This window comes from Rhincodon typus, chromosome 4, assembly GCF_021869965.1.
Source record: "Rhincodon typus isolate 14 chromosome 4, sRhiTyp1.1, whole genome shotgun sequence".
Lineage (NCBI taxonomy): Eukaryota > Metazoa > Chordata > Chondrichthyes > Orectolobiformes > Rhincodontidae > Rhincodon > Rhincodon typus.
In genome coordinates this window covers 93,143,468-93,167,870 of record NC_063335.1, presented here as the reverse complement: position 1 = coordinate 93,167,870, position 24,403 = coordinate 93,143,468, and the positions used below count along the sequence as shown (strand labels likewise).

At 41.4% G+C, this 24,403-nt stretch overlaps 1 protein-coding gene across 1 annotated transcript in view; it reads left to right on the top strand.

Moving 5' to 3' along the window:
- The window catches only part of LOC109935666 (corticotropin-releasing factor receptor 2), a 144,378-nt gene that overhangs the window by 111,935 nt on the left and 8,040 nt on the right, over positions 1 to 24,403 (top strand). Inside the window, exons 8-11 of the mRNA XM_048595924.1 lie at positions 759 to 831; positions 13,240 to 13,325; positions 20,770 to 20,905; positions 21,069 to 21,110. Of these exons, the coding sequence (XP_048451881.1) occupies positions 759 to 831; positions 13,240 to 13,325; positions 20,770 to 20,905; positions 21,069 to 21,110 (337 nt within the window). The remainder of the gene's footprint in view (positions 1 to 758; positions 832 to 13,239; positions 13,326 to 20,769; positions 20,906 to 21,068; positions 21,111 to 24,403) is intronic.

Sequence of the window (24,403 nt, the reverse complement as noted above, 5' to 3'; positions counted from 1 at the left end):
TTAAAAATATTACTTTTGGTCCCTACTTCCATATCATTGATATCTGTTATGAACAGCTGGGGCCCAACCACTAATCCTTGCAGTACCCAACTAGTCACTCTCGGCCGGTGCGAGAGTTGTCTGTTTATTCCTACTCTCTGTTTTCTGTCTGTTAGCCAATCATTAAACTATGCCAGTACATTACCTGCTATACCATGTCTTTAATTTTTTTTCTAACCAGCCTCCTGTGGGGGACTTTATCAAAAGCCTTCTGAAAATCATGTTGGCTTTCTAACAGGAGTCAAGAGCAGAGTTCCTGATGTCTCCTCTACTCAATCCAAATGGATCAGCCATTGTAACTGAACTACTGCCCAGCAGCATCTGGGGACCTGCTAGCTTAGTCCAAAACCCAGGGGTGCATTCACCAATTATGTTACCAGGGAGCTCTGCATATGTTTAGCTGCAATTAAGGCTAATATCTAACCAATTATTGTGATTGCAAGATAAAGGGCTTATATTGAATGTGTTTTCACTGCATTGACAAAGTACGACCTGAAAGTCCCACTTCTGTAAATTAAAGTGCATGGGATATTAAGGTACTTGCATAAGTTATAGTGCAGAAAATGATTAGTGCTCCTTATTCTTTGTCATCGTCTGTAGCTTTGTCATTTTATTTTTAAATTGCTACTTGTAAATCATCTGAATAACTCAGACTGCCAACACAGTGATTGTGTTGGAACAAATCCAGTGGCAACTGATATGAATCTTGATGTTTCCAGATGCTGGTTTGGAAAAGTACCAGGGAAATATATGGACTATGTCTATCAAGGACCAGTGATACTCGTACTGCTGGTAAGTGTGTAAATACGTTATGCCACTGTTTAGGAGCCTCACCTGTTGGATAGGGAAATAGAGCCTTTGCTTCACTTATCTTTGTGACCCAATAGGACTGCAACTTCCTAAAACTGGCCCTGTTATTACTTGTTCACCACAATTATTATTAATATATGGCATAGTGTTTTTCTGGATGGATTATTTTTCTGCAAACCTGTGCTCACAAAAATGAAAAAAATGATTGCAGTGAAATAGACTCCTTTTACTTTTGATGTCTGGACCTCATTTTTCCCAATCAATGCATTACTTCCCTCAAAGATTGTGAGCAAGTGAAAATATAGCCTGCTTACATTCTGCGGTTCAGCTTATTTCAATAATTCACAAAACAAGTTGCAAAAGGGATACAATTTTAAACATGATGTGTGGAAAATTTAACATGTTTGAAAGGACTAGTTGACTTTGGACCCATGTTTCCCAATGCTGTCCAGCAGTGGGGTTTTCTTCCTGTTGTGTCTTGGTCTGTTGTATGATAATTAATAGAGATCAATTACTATGGTCAGTTAAGAAATCCATTATCATTGTATCATGCAGAATGGTAGAAGGTAAACTAGGTGGAATTTGGTATTTCCTCATCACGCAAGTCTATATTCCTAAGGTAGATTTAAGCTGCACATTAGCAAAAGGAAAAGAAAAATAAGATAAGAAAATATATGTGAGAAGAAAATGTTGCTGCAAGTGGATAAGCAATGGGCAGCAGAGTTTTAAATGAACTGGGTTAACAGGTGATTTATGTGCTCACATTGTAATTGTCAAGTTAAAGTGACAAGGGCATTAATAAATGATTCAGCAGCCATTGGAGAGTTAGAAGTAAACAGAGGCAGGGAAGAAACTGTGGGCCGCCATGCTGCTCCTGTCCCAGGTCCCCTGCCCCACCACTGAACACAGTGACCCTGCCCTCCGATCCGAACACAGCAGGACTCCGAGAACCCTGGACCCTAGTTGCTGGACCCAAATGTAACTCCTGTACAAACCAGCCTCTGTAAGTAGGTGGTGTAGCAAAGGTGGAACCTGCAGTTTTTTTCCTGGAGAGAATATAAATTCATAAGCCCAGCCCAGGGTCAAATTCAACAAAAGCTTGTGAACCTAAGCAAATGGCAAATGTTGAAAAGAATGAAATGATCTTCTTCAGTTTCTGGATCAAATAGCATGCGATAACCTTTCCATCAGATCCATCACCATCCCCATCACTGTCCCAAGCTCAACCAGGTTGTTCACTTTCTCAACATCCTAGTTGACTCACATATTGAGTTTTTGCCTCCATATTTTCTACATCACAAAGACTGCCTTCATCCATTTCCTGCCTCTACCATCCTGTCAATCCATTTTCTGACAAAAACTTTATCTTTGCCTTTGTCACCTCCAGGTTCAACTATTCTACTGCCCAGCTGCACAGACTCCCAGCCTCTCTGCTGTGTATACCTTAGCTCAACTAGTTGTTAGATCCCAGCTCTAGGTACCACATTATAGGATGGGAATACATTGAGGAGAGTGCCGAAATGACTTACAAGAGTGGTTCCAGGGATGAGGAAATTCAACTACAAGGATAAATTGGAGAGATTGGGACTGTTCTCCTTGGAGAGAAGAAGGCTAAGAAGAGATGTAATGAAGGTTTTCAAAATCATGTGTGGCTGGATAGAATAAACAGGGAGAAGCCGTTCTTGCTCATAAAAGGAACAAGAATGAGAGGGCATGGATTGAAGTGCCCTGCAGAAGAAGCAGGAGTGAAAGGAGCAGCAGTTACTTAGAAAATGGAATGTACTGTGTGGAAGTGTAGTGGAGGGAGGTTCAATTGAGGTGTTTGAAAGAGCATTAGATGATTATTTGGACAAAAATAATGTGCAATAATGGGGGGAAGGTAGGAGATTGGTTAGGTATCAGGGTCATCTGGCGACCTTCTATGCTACAATAGTTCTATGATTCTGAGTCTCTGCTAGCTGCATCCTATCCCAAAGTCATAAATTTAAATTCTTCCTTTGCACTTCCCTGCTCCATTGAGATACTTTAAAACCTAGCTATTTGACCACGCTGCTAATCACCCTCCCATTCACAGCTTCTTTTTCTATATGTCTTATTGATTTTTTTTTGGGGCATTTTACTACATATTAGTTGCTAAGTAAATGCAAGTCATCCCTTTGGTTAAGGGATGGGTCAGTGAAAGGGATTATAAGGAGACAAAATATTCTTAAAGAAAAAAGTGGAAGACCCTGTTATACTTAAAACCCTGTGGCAGGACATGAAGGGCCAAGTCCTTAAACAGAAGAGAAAATGATCAAAAAGGAAGCATCCAGTGTCAGCTCTATGGTATATGTTAGCAGCAGAAGGTAAAGATCAGTCCAAACAATGTGATCATTCATACCATAACCATGACCAAGTGTAAAGGTATTGTAATATGATTAGTGATATGCCAAAGCCATTTTCATGCAGCACCATTTCAAGCAGGACATGTTGTTATTATGATGCAGCAATTAATCATGCCTTCATATATATCTGTGTCATGGTAACTGATGTCACGATCTGTTTTGTAGTCTCCATATCCAGTAATTGCCTATCAAGGAAAAATCTCACCACCCTGTTCTACAGAATCAGGATCTGGAAGCTGGGCACAGAGCATCTCTCATGCAGCGTGACCAGTCTGTCATCCCAGCTTTTTAACCTACTACTGTCAATGGGTTTGCAAGAGGCATTCACATAACTTGATTGGTGCTGATGGTCACACACAAGCAGAAGGGTGATTGAGTGGAAAACTTTAATCGTTATGTAGAAAGAGCTACTGTTTATTGAGAAACAGATTGATTTAAGTGCAGCATATTACATTCTAAACAGGAAATCTATTTAAAAGAAAACTATTGGGCACAAATGCAGTGTTTGGATTTAAATACAAAGCCTGAACACCATAGTGTAAGAAGTACCATAGTGCACAACTTATAAAGCCTGAATCGACTGGGATAGGGCATGCTGTTAAGTTCCCAGCATGCATGAAGGGAGACAGAATCAGTTAGCAATATACTTACTGGAGTTTAGAAGAGTGAGGAGGGGTGATTGCATAGAAACTAGACAAGGTAAACACAGGAAGGATATTCCCAATTTAGACAGTCCAAAACCAGACATCACAATCTAAGGAGCATCTCTGAAGAAAAAGTCAGAGTTAACGTTTTGGGTCTGGTGAAGGGTCACAGATGCTGCCAGACCTGCTGAGCTTTAACAGCAACTTTGTTTTTGTTCCTGATTTACAGCATCTGCATTTCTTCCAGTTTTTATCACAGTCTAAGGTTAGGGAATCAGCCATTTAGGACTGAGACAAGGAGAAATTTCTTCAACCAGAGTGTGGTGAGTCTGTGAAATTCTTTGCAATAGAAAGCAGTTGAGGCCAAAACATTGAACGATTTCAAGAAGGAGTAACATCTAGTTCTTAGGGCTAAAGAGATCAAAGGGTATGGGGAGAAAAACAGGAATAGGGTATTGAGTTGAATGATTAGCCATGATCATATTGAATAGCAGAGCAGACTTGAAGGGCTGAATGGCCTACTCTTGTTCCTGTTTTCTATGCTTCTATGTGTCCAAAGTCTCTTAAGTGTGCATGATCATGTCATCATAATGTCAAGATATCAAAATTGGATAATTCACGTGTAGACAATACTTTCCTATTCACTCCTGAAGTAACAAACATGAGGAAGCAGGAAGCCCCTCATACTGGAACTATTTAAAGGGCACTTGACAAGCTGTAGCTGAGATACTTTCAACTTAGATGTGCTAAGGCAAAGTTGGTGGAAGCACTGTGTGGAATTCCTAGTGGTGTTTGAAGGAGCAGAAGTAGACCATCAACCCCACAAGCCTGCCCTATCTTCCAGCAAGATCATGGCTGATACTTTTCAGGCCCACAACTTCTCATAGCCTTCAATTCTCTGATATTTCAAAAATCTATCTACCTCCTCTTTAGTCCACAACTCTCTGGGTTAGAAAATTCACTACTCTCTGGGACAAGAAATTCCTGCATGTCTCAATTTTCTAAGTTTCTACTGACCATAAAAATGCAGAAAGTTTGCATTGCATGGTATAGGTAGCAGCAGTGCCACATTCTCCACAATGTGAGCAGAGCATGTAGATGACTAGACAGAGGTGGGAACAACTGTGAGAAAGGAACAGGAAGGAGGCTGTCCTTAGAAGACTCTACCCCAAGAAAGTCTTGTAGAAGCAGGATTGATGAGGGGCAGTAGTCCAGAAGGAACAAAAACAGAAGTTGCTGGAAAAGCTCAGCAGGTCTGGCAGCATCTGTGAAGGGAAAAAGCAGAGTTAACGTTCGGGTCCGGTGACCCTTCCTCAGTCTAGAAGGCTTTGTTTCACTAAGGAAATTGTGGCAGAGTTGTGTCAATCCCTTTCCGAGAAACAAGAGACTGAAATCTGGAAAAGGACTGCCTTCCCATTGGCTATGAAAATCAGTTTCACTTTTTTGTTCTTCAGAACTGGATCCTTCTTGAGATATCAGAAAAATCACAACTTGTTGCCCTCAGAAAAAAGCCAGGACATGATAGAAACACAGTACAGGAGGAGCCAGGACTTCATCTTCATTTGGTGTGCATTGAAGACCTGGATAAAAAGCTATATGGATTCTCCAGGACTTCAGGCTTCCTGATAATTCAAGGCATCATTTATTGCACACGTGTGGGCCTCATCATTAACATGGAATGATGCAACAACCCCAAGGGCTATCACTGTCTCAATGTCTGTGACAAAATGAGAAATACATCTCGTTGAATGGCAAATGTCCAGGCAGCACTTTTTTTTTGCTTTTTTTGTGCAGGAGCTAGCAATTCTCACTATCTTCTGAACTCCCAGACACACCATAGGATGGGTGTTTGGTGATTATGATTACATAGCAGCCCCCTCTCCTCCCATTCCCATTACTACACATGGGTTTCTTTATTCTTCCATCAATTGTGGGCATCACTAGCAAGTCCAGTATTTATTGCCGAACCCTAATTCCCTTGAACTGAATGGTTTGCTAGACACTTTCAGAGGGAAGTTAAGAGTCCACCAGATTGTTATGGGTCTGACTTCAGTTAAGTATGGTAGAGTTCCTTCTCTAAAGTACATTTAAATGAACAAGTTCAGTTTTTACAACAATGGATGATAGTTTCATGGTCACCATTAAAATGAGATTAGATTTATATTCCAGATTTATTTACCTAATTCGGATTCCACCAGCTGCCATGAAGAGATTTGTACCTCTATTCACAGAGTATTTAATGAAGAGTGCAGGAGGGCAGGCAAGGAGCAGCACCAGGGATATCTCAGATCAAGGTGTCAACCTGTTGATGCTACAAAACAAAGAAAGACTATTTGCATGCCAAGAAGCAAGTGTTTAGCAGAGCTAAACAATTCTACAGCCAACAGATCAGATCTAATCTCTGCAGTCCTGCCACATCTAGTTGTAAATGGTGCTAGATGATTAACCAAAATGCTGGAGGAGCAGGATCTACAAATCTCCTCATCCTCAATGCTGGGGGAGCACAGTAAATCATTGAATTTGCAGCAATCTTCAGCCAGAAGTGCCTCATAAATTATCTATTTCAGTCTCGCCCATAGGTTTCCAGCATCACTGGTATCAGTCGTCAACCAATATGATTCACTCCTTGTGATAAAAAGAAATGGTTGGAGGCACTGAACCCTGCAAAGGCTGTGGGTCCTAACAACATTCCAGCAATAATACTGAAAACGTGTGCTGCAGAACTTGCCACACCCCTATCCCAGTAATTCTGGTATAGTTACAATATTAGCATCTACCAAATAATGTGGAAAGCAGTTCAGGTATGTGCTGTACACAAAAGGCAGGCAAAATCCAACCCAACCAACTACTGCCCTATCAGTCTACTCTCGATCATCAGGAAGTGACAGAAATTGTCACTAACAGTGCTTTCAAGCAGCACTTTCATAGCAATAACTGTTCACCAATGTTCAGCTTGGATTCCACCAGGACTACTGAGCTCCTGGCTTCTTTACAGCCTTAGTCCAAACATGGACAAAAGAGTTGAATTCCAGAGGTGGAGAGTGATAAAGTTTGACATCAAGACTGCAGACATCTAAGTGTGTCATCAAGGAGTCCTAGCAAAATGGAGTTAATGGGAATCAGGAGAAAAACTCTCTGCTGGTTGGAGTCACATCTGGCACAAAGGAAGATGGTTGTGCTTGTTGGAAGTCAGTCCAGGGCATCTCTTCAGGAGCTCCTCAGGGTAGTGTCCATGGCCAAACCATCTTCAGCTGCTTCCTCAATGACATTCCCTCCAACATAAGGTCAGAAGTGGGGATGTTCACCAATGATTGTGCAATGTTCAACACCATTCACGACTCCTCAGATACTGAAGTAATCCATGTCCAGATACTGCTAAACCTGAATATTACCCAAACTTGGGCTGACAATTAGCAAGTAACATTCATGCCACACAAGTGCCGGGCAATGACCATCTCCAACAAGAGGGAAATTTGACTACTTCTCCTTGACATTCAATGACATACTGTCACCGAATTCTCTACTATTGACATCCTGGGGGTTATGCTTGAACAGAAACTGAACTGGACTAGCCATTTAAATACAGTGGCTTCAAAAGTGAATCAGAAGCAAGGAGTCCTACAGTGAAAAATTCACCTCCTGACTCTGCAAAGCCTGTCCACTACCTACAAGGCACAAGTCAGGAGTATAATGGAATAGTCTCCATTCGCCTGGAAAGGTGCATTTTCAACAACACTCAAGATACTTAACACTATCCAGGACAAAGCAGCTCACTTGATTAGCACTGCATCCACATTCATTCTCTCCATCACCAATACTCAGCAGCAGCAGTGTGTACCATCATAACATGCATTGCAGAAATTCACCATGGCTCCTTAGATAGCACCTTGCATGATCATTTAGAAGGACAAGTGCAGCAGATACGATAGAACACCACCACCTGCATGTTCCCCTCCAAGCAATTCACCATCCTGACTTGGAAATATATCACTTAGAAAAATATCTTTAGTGTCACTCAGTCAAAATCCAGAAATTCTCTCTCTAACAGTCTTGCAGCACACAGCTGTGGTTCAAGAAGGCAGCTCACCACCATCCTGTCGAGGACATCTTGGGGCGGGTAATTTAGCTCAGCCTGTGATGCCAACATCCTAAGAATAAATGGATGAAAACAAAATTAGGCTCGGTGTCTGGATTACTTCCCATCAACAAGGTCAAATCACCTTCAATAAGAACTAATGGACCAACTGCAACACCTTTGAACAAGTTGGAGACCTCCTAAACCTGAGACTCCCCTGCTTAGATCTCTCAGGAGGAAGGTTTCTTTAGTATGTGCCCAAGGGCCTCTCTAGCCTAGAGCTTGTTTGCTGAATCCTTCATAATCTCACAATTTTATGACCCAAGCCACTATCCTCTGGGATCTGGAATGCACCTCAGGATAAAGACAGGAGACCAGATGTTCTATATGGAGCAATGGGGTCTGCAAAGTGGGATTTCACATCAGTTGAAATTCCCCAACCCCAATATGCACCCAGTATTCTCTTTCAGAATATTCAATTCAGACTGCCTGAGCAGGGTTTTATGCTGTGCTTTGGGATCCTGACCTCAAAGATTTAAATAGGTTTGATCTCACTTTGTGAAAAACAATGCAACTTTCCCCAAATTGTCCAAGTAATTGTCAGGTTGCAACCCAGTAAAGCAGAGGGCCAAAGGGGGAAATTTTCCAGACAGCCGCCATGTCAGTGATAGGGGCTGGGATCTGGAAATGATCCCCTCTCACACTCATATTCTAAGAGCTTAAGATTCTACCCAATACTTCAGGTCTGATCTTTGATTGAAAACATTGTTAGCTTGAAACCTTAGCTCTGTTTCTCTTTTCACAGACGCTTCCAGACCTGCTGTGCATTTTCAGCATTTTCTGTGAAATGACTGCAGTCTGAGCCTATATACATCTACCAGTGGTCTTCAGACCTCGAGCTATCAAAAAGCACAAAATTTGAGAGGATGAGAGATGGCGTCCCTCTATTAGCAGTTTCCATTTCTTAGCACCTTTCAGGATGAGGGTTAGGTAGAAAATGGTGCACATTGCAGAAACTTACGGTTATCCAGGCTGACCACAGAAGTACCCAGTGCTACAGACTGTATGGCACTGGTGCCCATTATCCTGTGGGCCATTTGCATAAAGACACTGAGAGATTAATTAATCCTCCACTTTAGTGTCTGCCACCATCTACTGCAAGAGAGAGAGCAACATATCCAATGACATGGGTATGGTCTGGCAAGTGGGAGAAGCCTTAATATTGAATGTGACGCTGAGGCTGTTATTCTTGACATCTATCTGCTTGACCCTGGCCCACCTCCCCCAACCCATTACAATTTTATCTACAGTAGGGAAGACATTAATAACCGATTAAGGATTTCCTTCTGGCCCCGTTGGTATTTTAAATACTGCAGAGTGGCTAACACCAAATATGCAGCCCAGCAAATTTCACAGTAATGGCATAGAAACCTCTTTGACTGAAACAAAAATGGAAATTTCTGGGAAAAGTCAGCAGGTCTGGCAGCATCTGTGGAGAGAAAGCAGAGTTAATGCTCCAAGGCTAGTGAAGGGTCACTAAACTCAAAACGTTAATTTTGCCTTCTATCCACAGATGCTGCCAGACCTGCTGACTTTTCCCAGAAATTTCCATTTTTGTTTCAGAGCTTCAGTATCCGCAGCTCTTTATTATAATCTCTTTATTGGCTCTCTATGCCCATTTGAGGTGTTCTCCAGCACTATCCCCTGATCCCTTTGTTCACCCCCTACGGTTTTCCATTCCCACATTGCTGCACCGGGGTAAGTTCCACTGAATCATTTACTCCAATGTCTTTTCCCTCTATTGCCCTCTTAATATTTTGCTTCTTCAGTTGTCCTTTTTAAATATTCTGCTGCCGTTCGCTTTCCTCTGTGATTATGTGTTCCACATGCCAAGAGAATGCTTCAGAACACGGTGATTGTATTTGAATTCTGGTCTCAGCTATTAAAGGCTGTTTCTGGTTCAGTGTACTATACAGTTCCCCTCTCTTTTAGTTTGCAAAATCTTATAGGAATGGTCTGGCGTATGTATTAGAGAAAGAACTTTTGAGAAAGATATTGACTGGTTCTTCAATGTGAATTATTACAGCAGTAAATCAGACAGAATATTACAAAGCATCGAGTTAGTGGAATGGAACAAAGTTGTGAAAGCTGTTGTCGTTTGGAAAAATGTTTGCTTGATGTGGGAGAGAACAGCAATGAGCCAGTTTATTATGATAGACTTCAATTTCTTAACCTTGCCGGGGTGCAATAATTGATCGCTTTGTACGTTTAGCCTCCCCAGTGATTGGACTGTTTAGGTAATGCTCTTGAAGAACTGAGGAATACGCGAGGCTCAATCATTGAGTTTTAAACCTCGATCACTGTCAAAGGCAAAAAATCCATATTGACCCCAAGCAAGGGTAAATGAAATCATTATGATTGCAAAAAGAACTTAAGAAAATCTTCCCTACATCTGCATTTACTCAGCACTGACACTAAAGACATTAATTGGTACTAAATCTGCTTGGAACTGAAAAGCTTTTATAATGATGGCAATGCCTGAAAGCAGGGCTGAGCACATTAGCAGAAAGTGTATTAACCTCAATACCAAAAATTATTTAGGGAAGTCGTGAATTAGTGAACTCATCTAGAATCTAACAGCACTAATTATTTTATTACATTTTTCTGTCTAGTGCTCGTTAATATGAGAATAAATTTCAAACATAACAAAAGTCAAAGCAACAACGTTCCAAAAGTCAAAACAACAACTTTTCTTATGCAGCAACTTCAAGCGCCCAAAATAATCCAAGGCTTTGTGCAGTAGTATTATCAGACTGAGTTTGGCAGTTCTGAGGAAGGGTCACCGGACCCAAAACGTTAACTCTGACTTTTTCTTCACAGATGCTGCCAGACAAGCTGAGCTTTTCCAGCAACTTCTGTTTTTGTTCCTGATTTACAGCATCCACTTCTTTCGATTTTTAATGGGAATGTTGTTTAGTGATGTTGGTTTGGGATGTATATTAAATAAGACACTGGGTCAATTTCTGAAGAAGGGTCCAGACCCGAAACGTCAGCTTTCCTGCTCCTCTGGTGCTGCCTGGCCTGCTGTGTTCATCCAGCTCCACACCTTGTTATCTCAGACTCCAGCATCGGTAGTTCCTACTATCTCTGGACAATTCCGCTGCTTTTTATTAAATAATCCCAGGGGATCTTCTGTAGGTCCACATTTTTTAAAAAAGCAGCAGAGGTCTTTGTCTTAAAATCCCATCTGCAAGACAGACTACTGAAAGTGCAGCTGTCATTCAGTTCAAACTCATAAACATGGGAGTGAAGCTGAACAAATTGGCTTCACTTCTTGCTTCAGTGTATGGCAAATGTGTGCAACAAACTGCTTGGGAAGGTCAGTAACATCAGATTTAAAAATTTGAAATTGGATGATATTTTAGTAAAATAAACTTTTGAGAATACACATGATAGAATCCAATATAGAGATATAGAACTTTGGAACCAGTGAGATGGATCACAATGATTTTTTCTTCCCCAATCCTGTCATGCGCTATTTAAAGGCACCACCCAATTTAGCAGAACAAATTTTAAAAATTCATTAAGTTTGAATTAAAAGTTTTACTGTTGGCTTTGATTTTACTCTTCCTTACCCAGGAGAGTTGGAATCAGTACTAGCCCTAATCCACTTTGCAGGATTAGGGTGTCCCCAGCAAGAGAAAGTCTACTGTTCCCAACAGGAAATATCCACTTAGACTACTGCTGTGACATTGCAGGAGGCAGGACAGGTTAAAGGCAGCGGCAAAGCCCTGATGTGGTGATTGTTACAAGATCAGCCCGGTGGACCTCATAGAATATGAGGTTCCTGACTAGGGCTGTTAATCTGGTCCAATCATGGAGCCCCGGCTGACAGATAAGAACAGGAGTGTCAGAGGTTCTGTTTGCTCTGACAGCTGGCTCTGAGGAAGCTGGATCAGTGTCAAGGACTCTGCACGTGTAAATAAAGGGTGACTTGGTGATGGGATACTGACCTCTGTTAACCTGGAAATTAAAAAAGGATCTGCAGATGTTAACATCCGAACAGCCACCTCAACAGAGTTCATTCAGCACTGACTGGGAACTCAAACTAGGAAACTGGCTTATGTGACCTGGTAGAAAGTCAGGATTTCAATGGATAATTGATTGAAGAAGTCTTCAGGAGCATATTTACGATGTTTACACATAGTGACCAAAGAAATCTTTAGCCTTTGCTGTCTATTTAAATGGGAGTGAAAAGAATTAATTTTATGTAGCCTCACCATTTTTATTTAAGTTTGTTGTTTTGGAGAAGAGCAGTGCTCAGGAGAAGGTTTTAACAATACTGATAAAAATAAATTAAGCCTACATAAGGAATTTTGTTCATCAGTATTAACTTATATATTCTTACCTCCTTTGTGCAAAATTCCTTTGTCTCCTATTTTGTTGGACAAGTTCGGCTGTTTACCACTCCTTATCCAAAATTTCACATCTTGTAAATGCCTTTCACACTTGAGGTGTCGCATGCAAATATGTCAACAGGATTTTTGAAAAAAAATCATATTTTTATGCTGGCTTAAAGCCTGGAAGTTTCAAACACTTTCTAAACTCTAAATCTCATTAAAATAAAAGTTTAATTCCAAATTTAATGCATTGTGGCCTAAAAGAGTCAGTTAAGGTAAATGTTCAGGCCCATAAATTTGACTGTATCAAACATGTACAGCAAGAGAAGTACAGTGACCAAGTACAATGCTCATGCAAGATGTCTGACCCAATGTTTGGCCAGTCCATTTCTTAGGCTTTGAATAGGGCTTCCTTAAGACTTTAGGCCTTTAAAAAATACAAATGAGGGGCGTTATGTCTTTTATTTAGGATCACTGTAGGAAATAGCTGCCCTGAATAAATGTGGCTTAGCAAATTACAAAAAGCCAAGTAGGAAGTAAAATATTTTCATATAAAATTAGGAATACTCCTCTGAGCACCACAGCATTCTCACCAACCAAGATCAGCTTTCCATCACTGACCAGTTTAGTCTGATCAGCCTAAGGTAATGCAATTTCTTCATTATTTATAGGATGTCGCTGCATGTAAATTGATTTCTGTGCTTGCCACCAACCAATGTCACTGCATCAGTTGTTAATGATGAGAATAGGGTACGATGCTTCTTGTTAGAAATGCAACTTCAACAAAATTTTGTAGAATGGCAAGTTCAAATGCTAATATTCACACTGTAAAACTGCAATCACTTTTGTTAAAAAATGTAGTTATGAAGTTCTGTTTTTCTGAACAGGTTAACTTTGTCTTTCTCTTCAACATTGTGAGGATCCTGATGACTAAGCTGAGGGCATCGACCACATCAGAGACAATGCAGTACAGGTAAATAAAGCCCAGGCGGCCATTATGCAAGTGTGAAGCCCATTTCTCTTACGTTTGACAATTTGGAACCACTCATGAATACAGCAGTCAACTTTGTCTCCAGAGAATATATTTGTTTGCGTTGACCCATGTGAAAAATGCTGAGTTAATGCATCTTTTATGTTCAGCTCTCCTTAAAGCTTGTTACTTCATCACCCAGGTCATTATTATTTAATAGAAGCAGCAAGGACTCCTCATTGCAATAGAGTTATGTATGGATGTTCCACTCTTAAAAGTAGGTTTTATGCTTAACTGACCTGCTCGCTGTAAGGGGTGGCAGGGGAGGGGAAGGTGGCTGTGATGATGGCGAGTGCTGGCAGCAGTTTGAAAATCTCAATTTGTCAGGAGTGAGTTTCATCATGGCCTGTTTGGGTTATGTTTGATATTTGTTCCTGAGGCAACGGCAAGCACAAGAATGCAAGCCTATTCCGGGAAGGTTATTGTTCTGAATCTCTGAATCTTCCTTGGAGATTCTACTGTGGACTCTAAAGGCTCACGAGGAATACCATTTTCCATGGATGCAGCAGGCAATAGCAGACACTGTCAGTAGTAGAAATTTGTGCTCCCTTGAGCACAGATTTAATATTACAAGAGCTTTCATGAGGAATGAAAGGTGAGAAATGCTGTTACTGACTTTGCAAGCATCTTGCTGCTCCTCTAATCTCTCAACACTTTTCCTCACATTCTATCAACTTCATGGGATGGGGGCCAGCATTTATTGCCTATCCCTTGTTGCTAATGAAAAAGTGTTGCTAAGCTGCATTCTTGAACCGCTGAAGTCTGCCTGGTATAGGTAGACCGACAATACCATTTGGGGAGGGAGATCCTGGAGTTTGACCCAGCGGCAGCGAAGGAACAGCAACTTACTCCAGGTCAGGACGGTGAGTGGCTTGGAGGAGAAGTTGCAGATGGTGGTGTTCCCATATATCTGCTACCCTGGTCCTTCTGGATGGAAGTGGTTATGAGTTTGGAAAGTGCTGTCTAAGGAGCTTTGGTGAATTTCTGCAGTGCAACTTTTAGATAGTACTCACTTTTGCTGCTGAGCAAATGTGGCGGAGAGAGTGAATGTTTGTAAGTGTGGTGCCTATCAAGTGGGCCGCTTTGTCCCGAATAGTGCCAACCTTCTTGAGAGTTGTTGTGACTATCCCCTCTCTCTTATGGATTGGTGGGTGGTTGAGGGGAAGGTTGCTCCTCTGCTGATGATGTCACTGATACTATTGCTTTGGATTAGCGTTGGAAATCTGAGACAGAGCTGCAGAGTTTCTCCAGTGAGGCTGAGAAACTGGCAGCTCACAGTCAAGAATGACGTAGCAGAAGTGTCCTCCAAAGCATTGGAGATGATATCAAAAGCATTAAAAACACGCTCTCGGAATTAGTCCTGTGAGCAAAAGCCTTTCATCTAGGTATGGAAATTTTATAATTTAAAGGATTCCTGCCTGCCCCTTCCACTGCTGCTTTAATCTTGGCCGTGTTGTCAATTTTATGACTGATGCATTTCAGACAATTCAGGAAACCCAGAATATAGGATAAATCTTCGATAAATCATCCCTTAGCTTGTGATATCTGTTAACTTGCCAGGCCCGTTAGGGTTTCCTATAAACCTCGAAACACAAGATCGGGAGGTTATTTGGATTATGTTGGATTTTCAACACTTCAAAACTTTTCAATGTTCCTTTGTGCTCAGTATAACGTCACCCAGTGGAGGGTGTTCTATAAGGCTATGGTTGTAGAAAATTTAATATGGAGGCTACATCAGGCTCTGTTGAATCCGATGGTGTTGCATAGTCTTTAGGTGGGGAAAAGCAGTCTAGCACAAGGTATCAATGGAGTCAGATGTGTCATCTCTCTATCTTGATTGTCTTTGACATTATGCCATACTAGTTAAAGTAACGTGTATCTATTGCTATCATGTAATAAAACTACATCTTGCGTAAGACAAGTTTCTCTTCTCCTTAAGATTTATTGGTGGGTTCTCCACCACTGCTAATTTAAAGACTCAACCTCAAAAAGATATGGGCCAGCATTTATTGCCTATCCCTAACTACAAGTCATCAGTGGTTGATATCAAAATTTGACTGAGTTTACATCCTAATTTCCATTTACTCCAGTTTTGATAGACATCCCTTGATGTCACACTCAATCAAATGTGGCCTTAATGTCACTTTCACCTCACTTCTGGAGTTCGGCTCTTTTGTCCATGTTTGGACAAGGCTGTAATGAGGTCAGGAGCTATGCAACTCTGGTGAAATCCAAACTGGGCACCAGAAAGCATGTTTTACTGAAAAAAAAATGCAATTTGAATGTTAATGCAGGAAGACCTACAGAAGGCAGGTTAAACATTTGTATTCTGTTAAAAATATCTGGAAATAAAAAGTGGATGCTGTCAATATATTTCGACAAAGCCAGTTGAACTGGCTCATCAATGTCTTTAACATGTCGGGCAGTATCTTGTTGAGGCAGCAGCAGTCTCATCTGTCAGGCGGAGAGCTGGTGAGAGACCCACACTTCCTCATCCAGGCGCTTCCCCCCACAACCCCATGACCACCGAGATCCTGGGGGTGAAAGTTCTGTCCAGCAAGAGCTGCCAGCCAATCAGAGATTTACCATTACTTCATTCAGCTTTACCACAGAGTAGGTCATGACTGCACTTGGTAGAGCACCCTCTAGGGGCTCAGGATTGTGGAGGGCCCAAGACAAAGGTAAGTGACGTGTGGAGGTTGGGGAAGGGATTTTCTCAGGTTTGGGGTCATGGAAAGATGGGATGAAAGTGCAGTGTGGTACTCCCTTATCCAATATCCAGTCTCTTGATCAGCCTTGGAGTACCTTGGATTGAGCGCTGCCCCTCCCCTGGTTAATCCCACTCACGAGAGGCTGAGGCCCCAACGTGATCCTTAATTGGCCAGTTAAGGGCCTTAGTTGTCAGTGTGATGAGAAAGTCAAACATAGCCCTTTTTGCCCAGGAATTAATCCTGGTGGGGGTGCACAGGTTGCAGCTCTGAGTAAGCCATTGCCTCATCCAATTAAGTGTTCTACCCATCTCCAAGCTCAGAACAGCCTGGTGCAGTGTTTGCACCTCATAATTCTGCTTTCCTCCCCGTTGAGTTGCCAGACCTGCTGAGGATTTCCAATGCTTTCTGTTTCTCTTTCTGTCTTCACTGGGGTCCAATCACATCCCAATGCAGTTGACTCCTGACTGCCTTGAAATTGGCCAAGCACATTACTCAGAGCAACTAAGGGAGAGGCAAAAACAACTATTTTGCTAATGATGACAATGGTAAGAACAGAACACAAGAACATAAGAAACAAGAGAAGGAACAGGCCATTTAACCCCTCAAGCCCACTCCATCAGTTAATAAGCTAAACTTATATGGACTTAACACTCAGAGATAGTAAGAACTGCAGATGCTGGAGTCAGAGATAACACAGTGTGGAGCTGGAGGAACACAGCAGGCCAGGCAGCATCAGAGGAGCAGGAAAGCTGACATTTTGGGTCGGAACCCTTCCCAACCTGAAACATCAACTTTCCTGCTCCTCTGATGCTGCCTGGACTTAACACTATTTTCTTGTCTGTATCTATAACTCTTTACTACTCTTTCAATGAAAATTCTGTCTAATTTGGCCTTGAATATACTTAATGACCTCATCCCCACCCTCTGCTTACTGTGGGGCAGAGAATTCCAAACACTAACTCTCTGAGAGAAGGAATTCTCATCCCTGTCTCAAATGAGAGACCCCTGCTGTAGAAACTGCATTCCCTAGATATCTTTCGAATGTTATTGGAGATATCATACCATTCCTTACTTTGGAAAATGATATTTCTTCATTGGTCTGACTTTGACCTTCTTCCTTTGGTTCTAATAGACATATGAGAGATTCAGATTTCCACTTTATAGAAAAATACCTATGATGCCAGAACTACAATGCACACTCAGTACTCAGCAGATTAAATTTAATGAAAAATATTCATGAGGTTAATGGAATCAGATTTAACACATACTCATCTACAGCCAGATGAGCAAAGTCATAGGTTGAGTGAGATTCATACTGAACATATCATTGCTCTGAATGATTCTCTATTTTTTTTACACCACTCTGGAAATGTCACTGTACTGTGTAAATCATTTCAAGTCCAAAGAAGCTGATCTCAGCAGAATATTAAAAGCATCAACTATTCAAAGATATAAGGGTGTTTTTTGAGAGATTAATATGAACTATAAAGGATGATGTATCTACCAGTGAATTCGGTTATTGCTGCAAATCCACTCAACCTCAGGGTAATGCACATTTGGTTCCATCCAAGCAGCAGGCTACTCTGAATGCTTCTCCATTATGTAAAAAAACTTTATTTTTGTAGGTAGTGTCTCATGATTTTTCAGGTAATTTCCATTGCTTACTCTTGAAAAGCAAGTAGGCAGAATGGTACTGTGGCGCAGAATGGTGGAACTCCATGCCATGTACGGGAAATACTGCACCTGCCCCATGGCACAGGGGAAGATTTCTCCCTGTGTGGGCAATTAAATTATAAACTTATGCTACCTATATTGCAATCTTTGGTTTAAATACTGATTTTGATATAGAGAAATGCCAAAAAGTGGCAGCAGGAAGCTTCCCCCAAATGCAATTCATGAGAATTGAACTGAGGATTGAAAACAAGGAGCAGACTGAGATTGGTGTTGGTGGATCATCAGCAGAAAAGCAACTGTGGATGTTAATCTGCTGAATATCTGCCATTCAATTTTCATTCAGAGCCACAGTGGAAGCTTGATCACACGTCAGCTGGCCAATGAACTAACTGGGTCAATCCAATTGAAGAGGAGATGTGGTTCTTCCTCTTCTTAGGCAGCCCCGCAGGATCAAGGATGACTTTATCCCACTCCAGTTTGGTGGATCCTGAGGTAACTGAATAGCCCTACACTGGATCTGAAAATCTGGTAGGGCAGGAGTGTTTGCTGAAGCAGGTTTGCAGAATGCAAGGGATTTTGTGGACTCCTTCCACTGTTCACCCTTGGCATTCATCTGAGCCTGGCACATATGATTGGCACCTCCAATGAATGCTTCTTTGAGTGGGCTTGGGCTAGAAATTCCCATGAGTCAATGGGGATATTGCACTTTTCAAGGAGCACTTGACAACTTTATTGATGTGTTCCCTTTTTCATCCTGGTATTCATGATGAAGCTCTCCTCCTGCTGCAGTGTGAGGTTTCACTCTCAAACAAAAGGATGATGGGAGGTTTAGCCTCCTTCTGCTTTGCGCACATGGAACACCAGGCACCCAGTTGTAGAATGGCATCACACAGACCCTCAGAAAAGTAATATTGATATTATCACTTGAGGTAGTAGGCAGCCAGCAAAGCTGGCATGGAGTCCATGATGGTCATCTGCACCCAGCAAGTATCTACTGGAAACAGGTATCAATCAGGATCTGTCTGCCTTGTGTATTTCCCAAAGAATACACTTGAATAATAATGAAATGAATAGCCATTGACAGTATGAATTTGTGGATGGGAAATTATGTTTGACAAACTTGTTGAGGTGTTTTGAAGATGTTTCTAATAAAATTGATAGAAAGACGACTGATGATGTAGTATCATTAGAACAAGAGGGCACAATCTAAAAATGAAAGGACACCACTTAGGTCCAAGATGAAGAACAATTTTCAATGGTGGGGCAGAGTCAACAGACTGAATGACCTACTCCTATTCCTATGTTTCTATGATTAGTTAAGCCATCGCAAAGAGAGCTTCCTCAATGTCCTCGAATGACTGATCCTGCTCCCTGCAACTCCTCCGCATCCTGCTGCCAATGCACCCTTCATTGCAAGTCTAAGGTTTCTCAGTGGCCTGCAAGTAGATTGCTGAGGTACCATTTTGGCCTTGAGGGATTGACAGATGTCAATGCCCATGGATGACGGGTGCAAGTGGCTGGTGCCCACGGGGAAAGTGGTAAATGGTGTGGGATTGCATTATCAACCATGACCTCATTGAACAACAGAAAAAACACAAGGGGCTAAATGACCAATTTTTACTCCTGTGTTCCTAATGTTCCACTGAACATCGAACACCAATCTCCTCAAGCACTTAGACTGTATTCTTCCACTACTGCGGCATTACCATAAGACCATTAGATACTTGAGCATAAGTAGGCCATTCAGCCTATTGAGTCTGCTCCATCATCAATGAGATCATGGCTGATCCAATAATTCTGTACTCTACCGCTTTAAATCCATAGCCATTGATTCCCTTACAGATTAAATATCTCCTAAGCCTTGAATAACCTTAACAACCCAGCCTTGACAGCCCTCTGTGGAAAAGAATTCCAAAGATTCACAACCGTCTCAGAGGAATTTCTTCCTCATCTCTGTTTTAGAAGTGCAACCCCGTATTTTGAGGTTATGACTCAAGTCCTGGCCTCTCCCATTAGAGGAAACAACATTTTCATATCTATCCTGTAAAGCCACCTAAGACTTTGATTTGTTTCAATAAGGTCTCCTCTCATTTTTCTGAATCCAACGAGTACAGGCCCAATCTACTCAACCCCTCATAAGAAAATTCCACCCATACCCAGAATCAACTTCTAGAACCTTCTCTGGATTCCCTACAATGCTGGTATTGGATTCTTTAGATGTGGGGACCAAAACTGTTCATTGTTTTCCAGCTGTGGTTTGACTAGTGTCTTACATCATTTGGTCCTTGTGATGGTAGATTAGAATGAAATAGATTTTCTGTGATGAAATCTAACGGCTGAAGTGGACACATTTGCAGTGCTACACAGGATTGTAGGGCGTTGTTGACTCTTCAGGCTGGGTCACATGATATTCTAAATGCTTAGTAATTCTCACATCGCAAAAGTAAAGAAAAGTGGATTTCACATGGGGGCAAAACACTTCTCACCAGCATTAAATGTGGAACAGAAATTCATTACCAAGGTCTGAATTGACTGTAGAGTGAAAGGAAAAGAAACACTTCCATTTATGTATTCCCTTTCATAACCATTTAAAATCCCAGAGTACTTTATGGCCAATTAAATATTTCTACAATTTAGTCATTATTATAATATTAGAAACAGAGTAGCCACATTACACATGGAAAACTCCTACAAACAGCAATGTGATCACGAACATGTCATTTATTTTCTTTGATAAATTTTCATGAAGTTATCTTCTCCAGGGAGGCTCACATAGGCAGTTCTGTTGTCAGTCCATGACCATAGATAGTGATTCATAATTTACTCTGTAAGTGTAGCTTCAATGCAAATTATTCTTGTCTGTAACTAATATAGCCTAACACAACCTTAACTATCCCAAAGTGGCACATGGCCAAAAATACATTTAATTATTAAGTCGATGACTTTTACCTTGACTCTTAATAAGTAAGATATTCATTATCCTCTCATCATCTGTTCCACAGGAAAGCAGTGAAGGCAACTTTGGTTCTGTTACCCCTTCTTGGCATCACTTACATGTTGTTCTTCGTCAATCCAGGCGAAGATGACATCTCACAAATTGTTTTCATTTACTTTAATTCATTTCTGCAATCCTTCCAGGTGAGTAATCTGGCAAGATGAACTGATTGTTTATTAATGATGTGCCTAATGCAATTTGACAAGTGAATGTTTTCCTTGAGTGTTATGTAATTGAAATGTTTTGTAAAGTGTTACTGATACAATTTTCTGTCTAATTCACCCAGACCATTTTTTTTTTTAACAGGGTTTCTTTGTCTCTGTGTTTTACTGTTTCCTGAATGGTGAGGTAAGTTAGATGTGATTTCTTCTAAAATAATTTGATAGCACTGGAGGCCATAAATAATTTTAGAGCAGCTTTTCATTTTGAAATTTTAAATTTGTTGAAGGCAGAGGGTTTAACCTGCTTGAGACAAATGAGTTAAGAGTCTGCAACAAACTGGAAGAAGAAGGAATGTCACTCCAATATGTTTTGCATTTGCCCACTCACAATAGTAGTCCAACAGTAACATTTCAACTCAATTTTTCTTCCAATCCTTTTCACTTTTATTCTGAAATATAGCTGTAAACACTTGCCCATAGCACTGAGTTGTAAAGATTAGGAAATATTAAGAATGGGCCACCATCTACAATCACAAGGAGCAGAGACAGAGGGTGGAATTGTATTGGGCTATGGTGAGATTAGCTAGTGTTGCAGATGCAAACAAGAAATTCAGTGAGGCTTGTCTCAAAGTCAGGAGCATGTCGCGTCATATTTGATGAATGACAATGCGAGTTTCTCACTAAGCAGCAGCGAGATGCCGATTAAGGGGGACTATAGTTGATAAACAATTTATTAGTGGTCAAATTCACCTCATTAATATACAGCTACTACTTTACCAAATGCACCAAGCAAGTTAGACATTGAGCTGTCCTGACATGGAAATCAGAGCAGGTACCTGGCCACTTCTTCCAAAGGGTCTACACACTGGTCATCAGGCACCAACATCTCTGAGTATGCACCATGGCTATGTGCATCCCACATTCTGACAGCCTCAATCAGCCTTATGGCACACCTTTGATTCTCCAGCAGGTCACTCCCACATTTCACTGATTCACGTTGGGCTACACTGGTAGTGCTCATTGTAATGCTGCAGCAAGGACACTATGCATTCAGGGACACACACCCAGTTCCTGGACTGGACCAGGTTGTATCTCCGAGCTGTTTGCTCACATACCTCAGAGTGCTCACTCTGGCCATTGTCAAATCAAGCCATTGTTCAAAGATTTCCTGCACAGTAAGTGAAGGGCAGCTTCCCATACCACTCCAGGGGCTGGCACATGGTCCTTCAGTCACAATCAGGGTGATTTCCACATAACATGTGAGGAGTCGAGTGACAGGCAGTCCTCCTCCCATTTTGATTCTTTTAGCCTGATTGGGGTCTGGTTTCCTCCTGGGATAACAGCGAAGTGGGTATTAAGGGAGATGAATGTGGTTGGCGCAGCTATTAAGTTTGGTGCAAGTGGGGAGGTGTGTCAAGTGAGTAGGCATTGCAGAAGGCAAATAGAGTTGTATTGTTGGGGTCAGTGAGAGTGATTGAGGGGCAATGTTGCAGGCAATATCTTGCGGAATGTGAGTTTTGATGGAAAGGAGATAAAGAAGCAGACACAAGGTGAATGTGAGGTATCAAAGTGAAGAGAGTGTTGCTTATTCTGGCAGAGTGGCAAAGGTCACTACCTTCCTACGACAGCGTTGTGCATTCCTCCAGACGGATGAGACTGCTTTAAAGCAGGTAGCAATCATGGAGCAGGCTGCAATGGTCTGAAATCGTGGCTTCCAATGGTGATGCCAGGGGAGATAGAGATTCCAATGTTAGCACCGCTCGGTCCAGCAGGACCTCTGGCTCCCTGTCCAATGAGCAAGGCACCAATTTCCCCATGTCTGCTACACCTGGGCCAAATGTCAGGAACCACACAAGGCAACTCCAGGTTGACGGAGCTTGTCCGGATGCACAGCAAGCACAAGGGATGCTGGTCTTTTGACGTATAACTGGTGAGTGACAAGTTAAAAGAATGACATGTGGTAAGATAGGAACAGATGCAGACATGCAGTAAACGATACAGAATGCTATAAAAGATGTGATAAAGAAACTATCAATTGGATTCGACAAAGTCCACATGGATTTATGAAAAGGAAGTAATATTGACAAACATAGTTGAGATTTTTGAGAATGTGGCTAGTAAAATAGGTAAAGGTGAACCAGCGGATGTGGTGTATTTGGATTTTCACAAAGCTTTTATTAAAGTCCCTCATAAGACATTAGGATACAAGATTAAATCACATAGAAACAGGGAAATAGAAAAAAATAAGAGCAGGAATAGGTAATTCAGCCCTTCAAGTCTGCTTTGCCATGCAATATGATCATGGTCAGTCATTCAACTCAGTATCCTGTTCCCACTTTCTCCCCATACCCTTTGATCCCTTTAGCCATAAGAACAATATCTAATTCCTCCTCGGAAACATTCAGTGTTTTGATCTCAACCGCTTTCTGTGGCAGTGAATCCCACAGGCTCACCGCTCTCTAGGTGAAGACATTTCTCCTCATCTCAGTTCTAAATAGCCTACTCAGTATCCTTAGACTATGATTCCTGTTTCTAGACTCCCCAGTCTTTGGAATCATCCTCTGTATTGATCAGTTAGAATTTTATAGATTTCTATGAGATCCTCCTTCATTCTTCTAAACTCAAGTGAATGTAGAGTCACAGAGTCATACTGTCTAACTAGTCCACAATATGGTCCTCACTGATCCAGTCTGTCTTCATATGTTAGTCCTGCTTTCCCAGGAATCAGTCTGGTAAACCCTTATTGTACTCCCTCTATTGACAGAAAACCCTTCCTCAGATAAAGACATCAAAACTGCACATAATACTCCCAGATGTGGTCTCACCAAGGCTCTGTATATTTGCAGCAAGACATCACTGCTCCTGTACTCTAATCCTCTCATTATGAAGACCAATTTATCATTTCCCTTCTTCATCACCCGAATGCAGCAATTTCAGTGTCTGGTGGACAAGGACATCCAGGTCTTGTTGCACCTCCTCCCTTTCCAAATCTCTTACTATTCAGTAATAATCCTTCTTGTTTTTTTTCCACCAAAATAGATATCCTCACATTCATCCTACACGATACTTCATCTGTCCACTTATACATTTGTCCACTGACTCAGCTTATCCAAATCACACTGAAGCATCTCTGCATTCTTCTCACAGTTCACCCTCACACTCAGCTTTGTGTTGCCTGCAATCTTGGAGATATTAGATTTGATTCCCTCATCTAAATGTGATAGCAGTCCAAGTACTGATCACTGTGCTACCCCAATAGTCACTGGCTGCCATTCAGAAAGAGACCAGTCCTACTCTTTGTTTGCTGTCTGCCAACTAGTTTTCTATCAATGTCAGTAACTACCCACAATCCCATGAGCTTTAATTTACATGCTAATCTCAAATGTGGGACCTTATCAAAAACCTTCTGAAAGTTCAAATAAATCACATTCACTAGTTCCCCAATCAAGTCTACTAGTTACATCCTCAAAATGTTCCAAT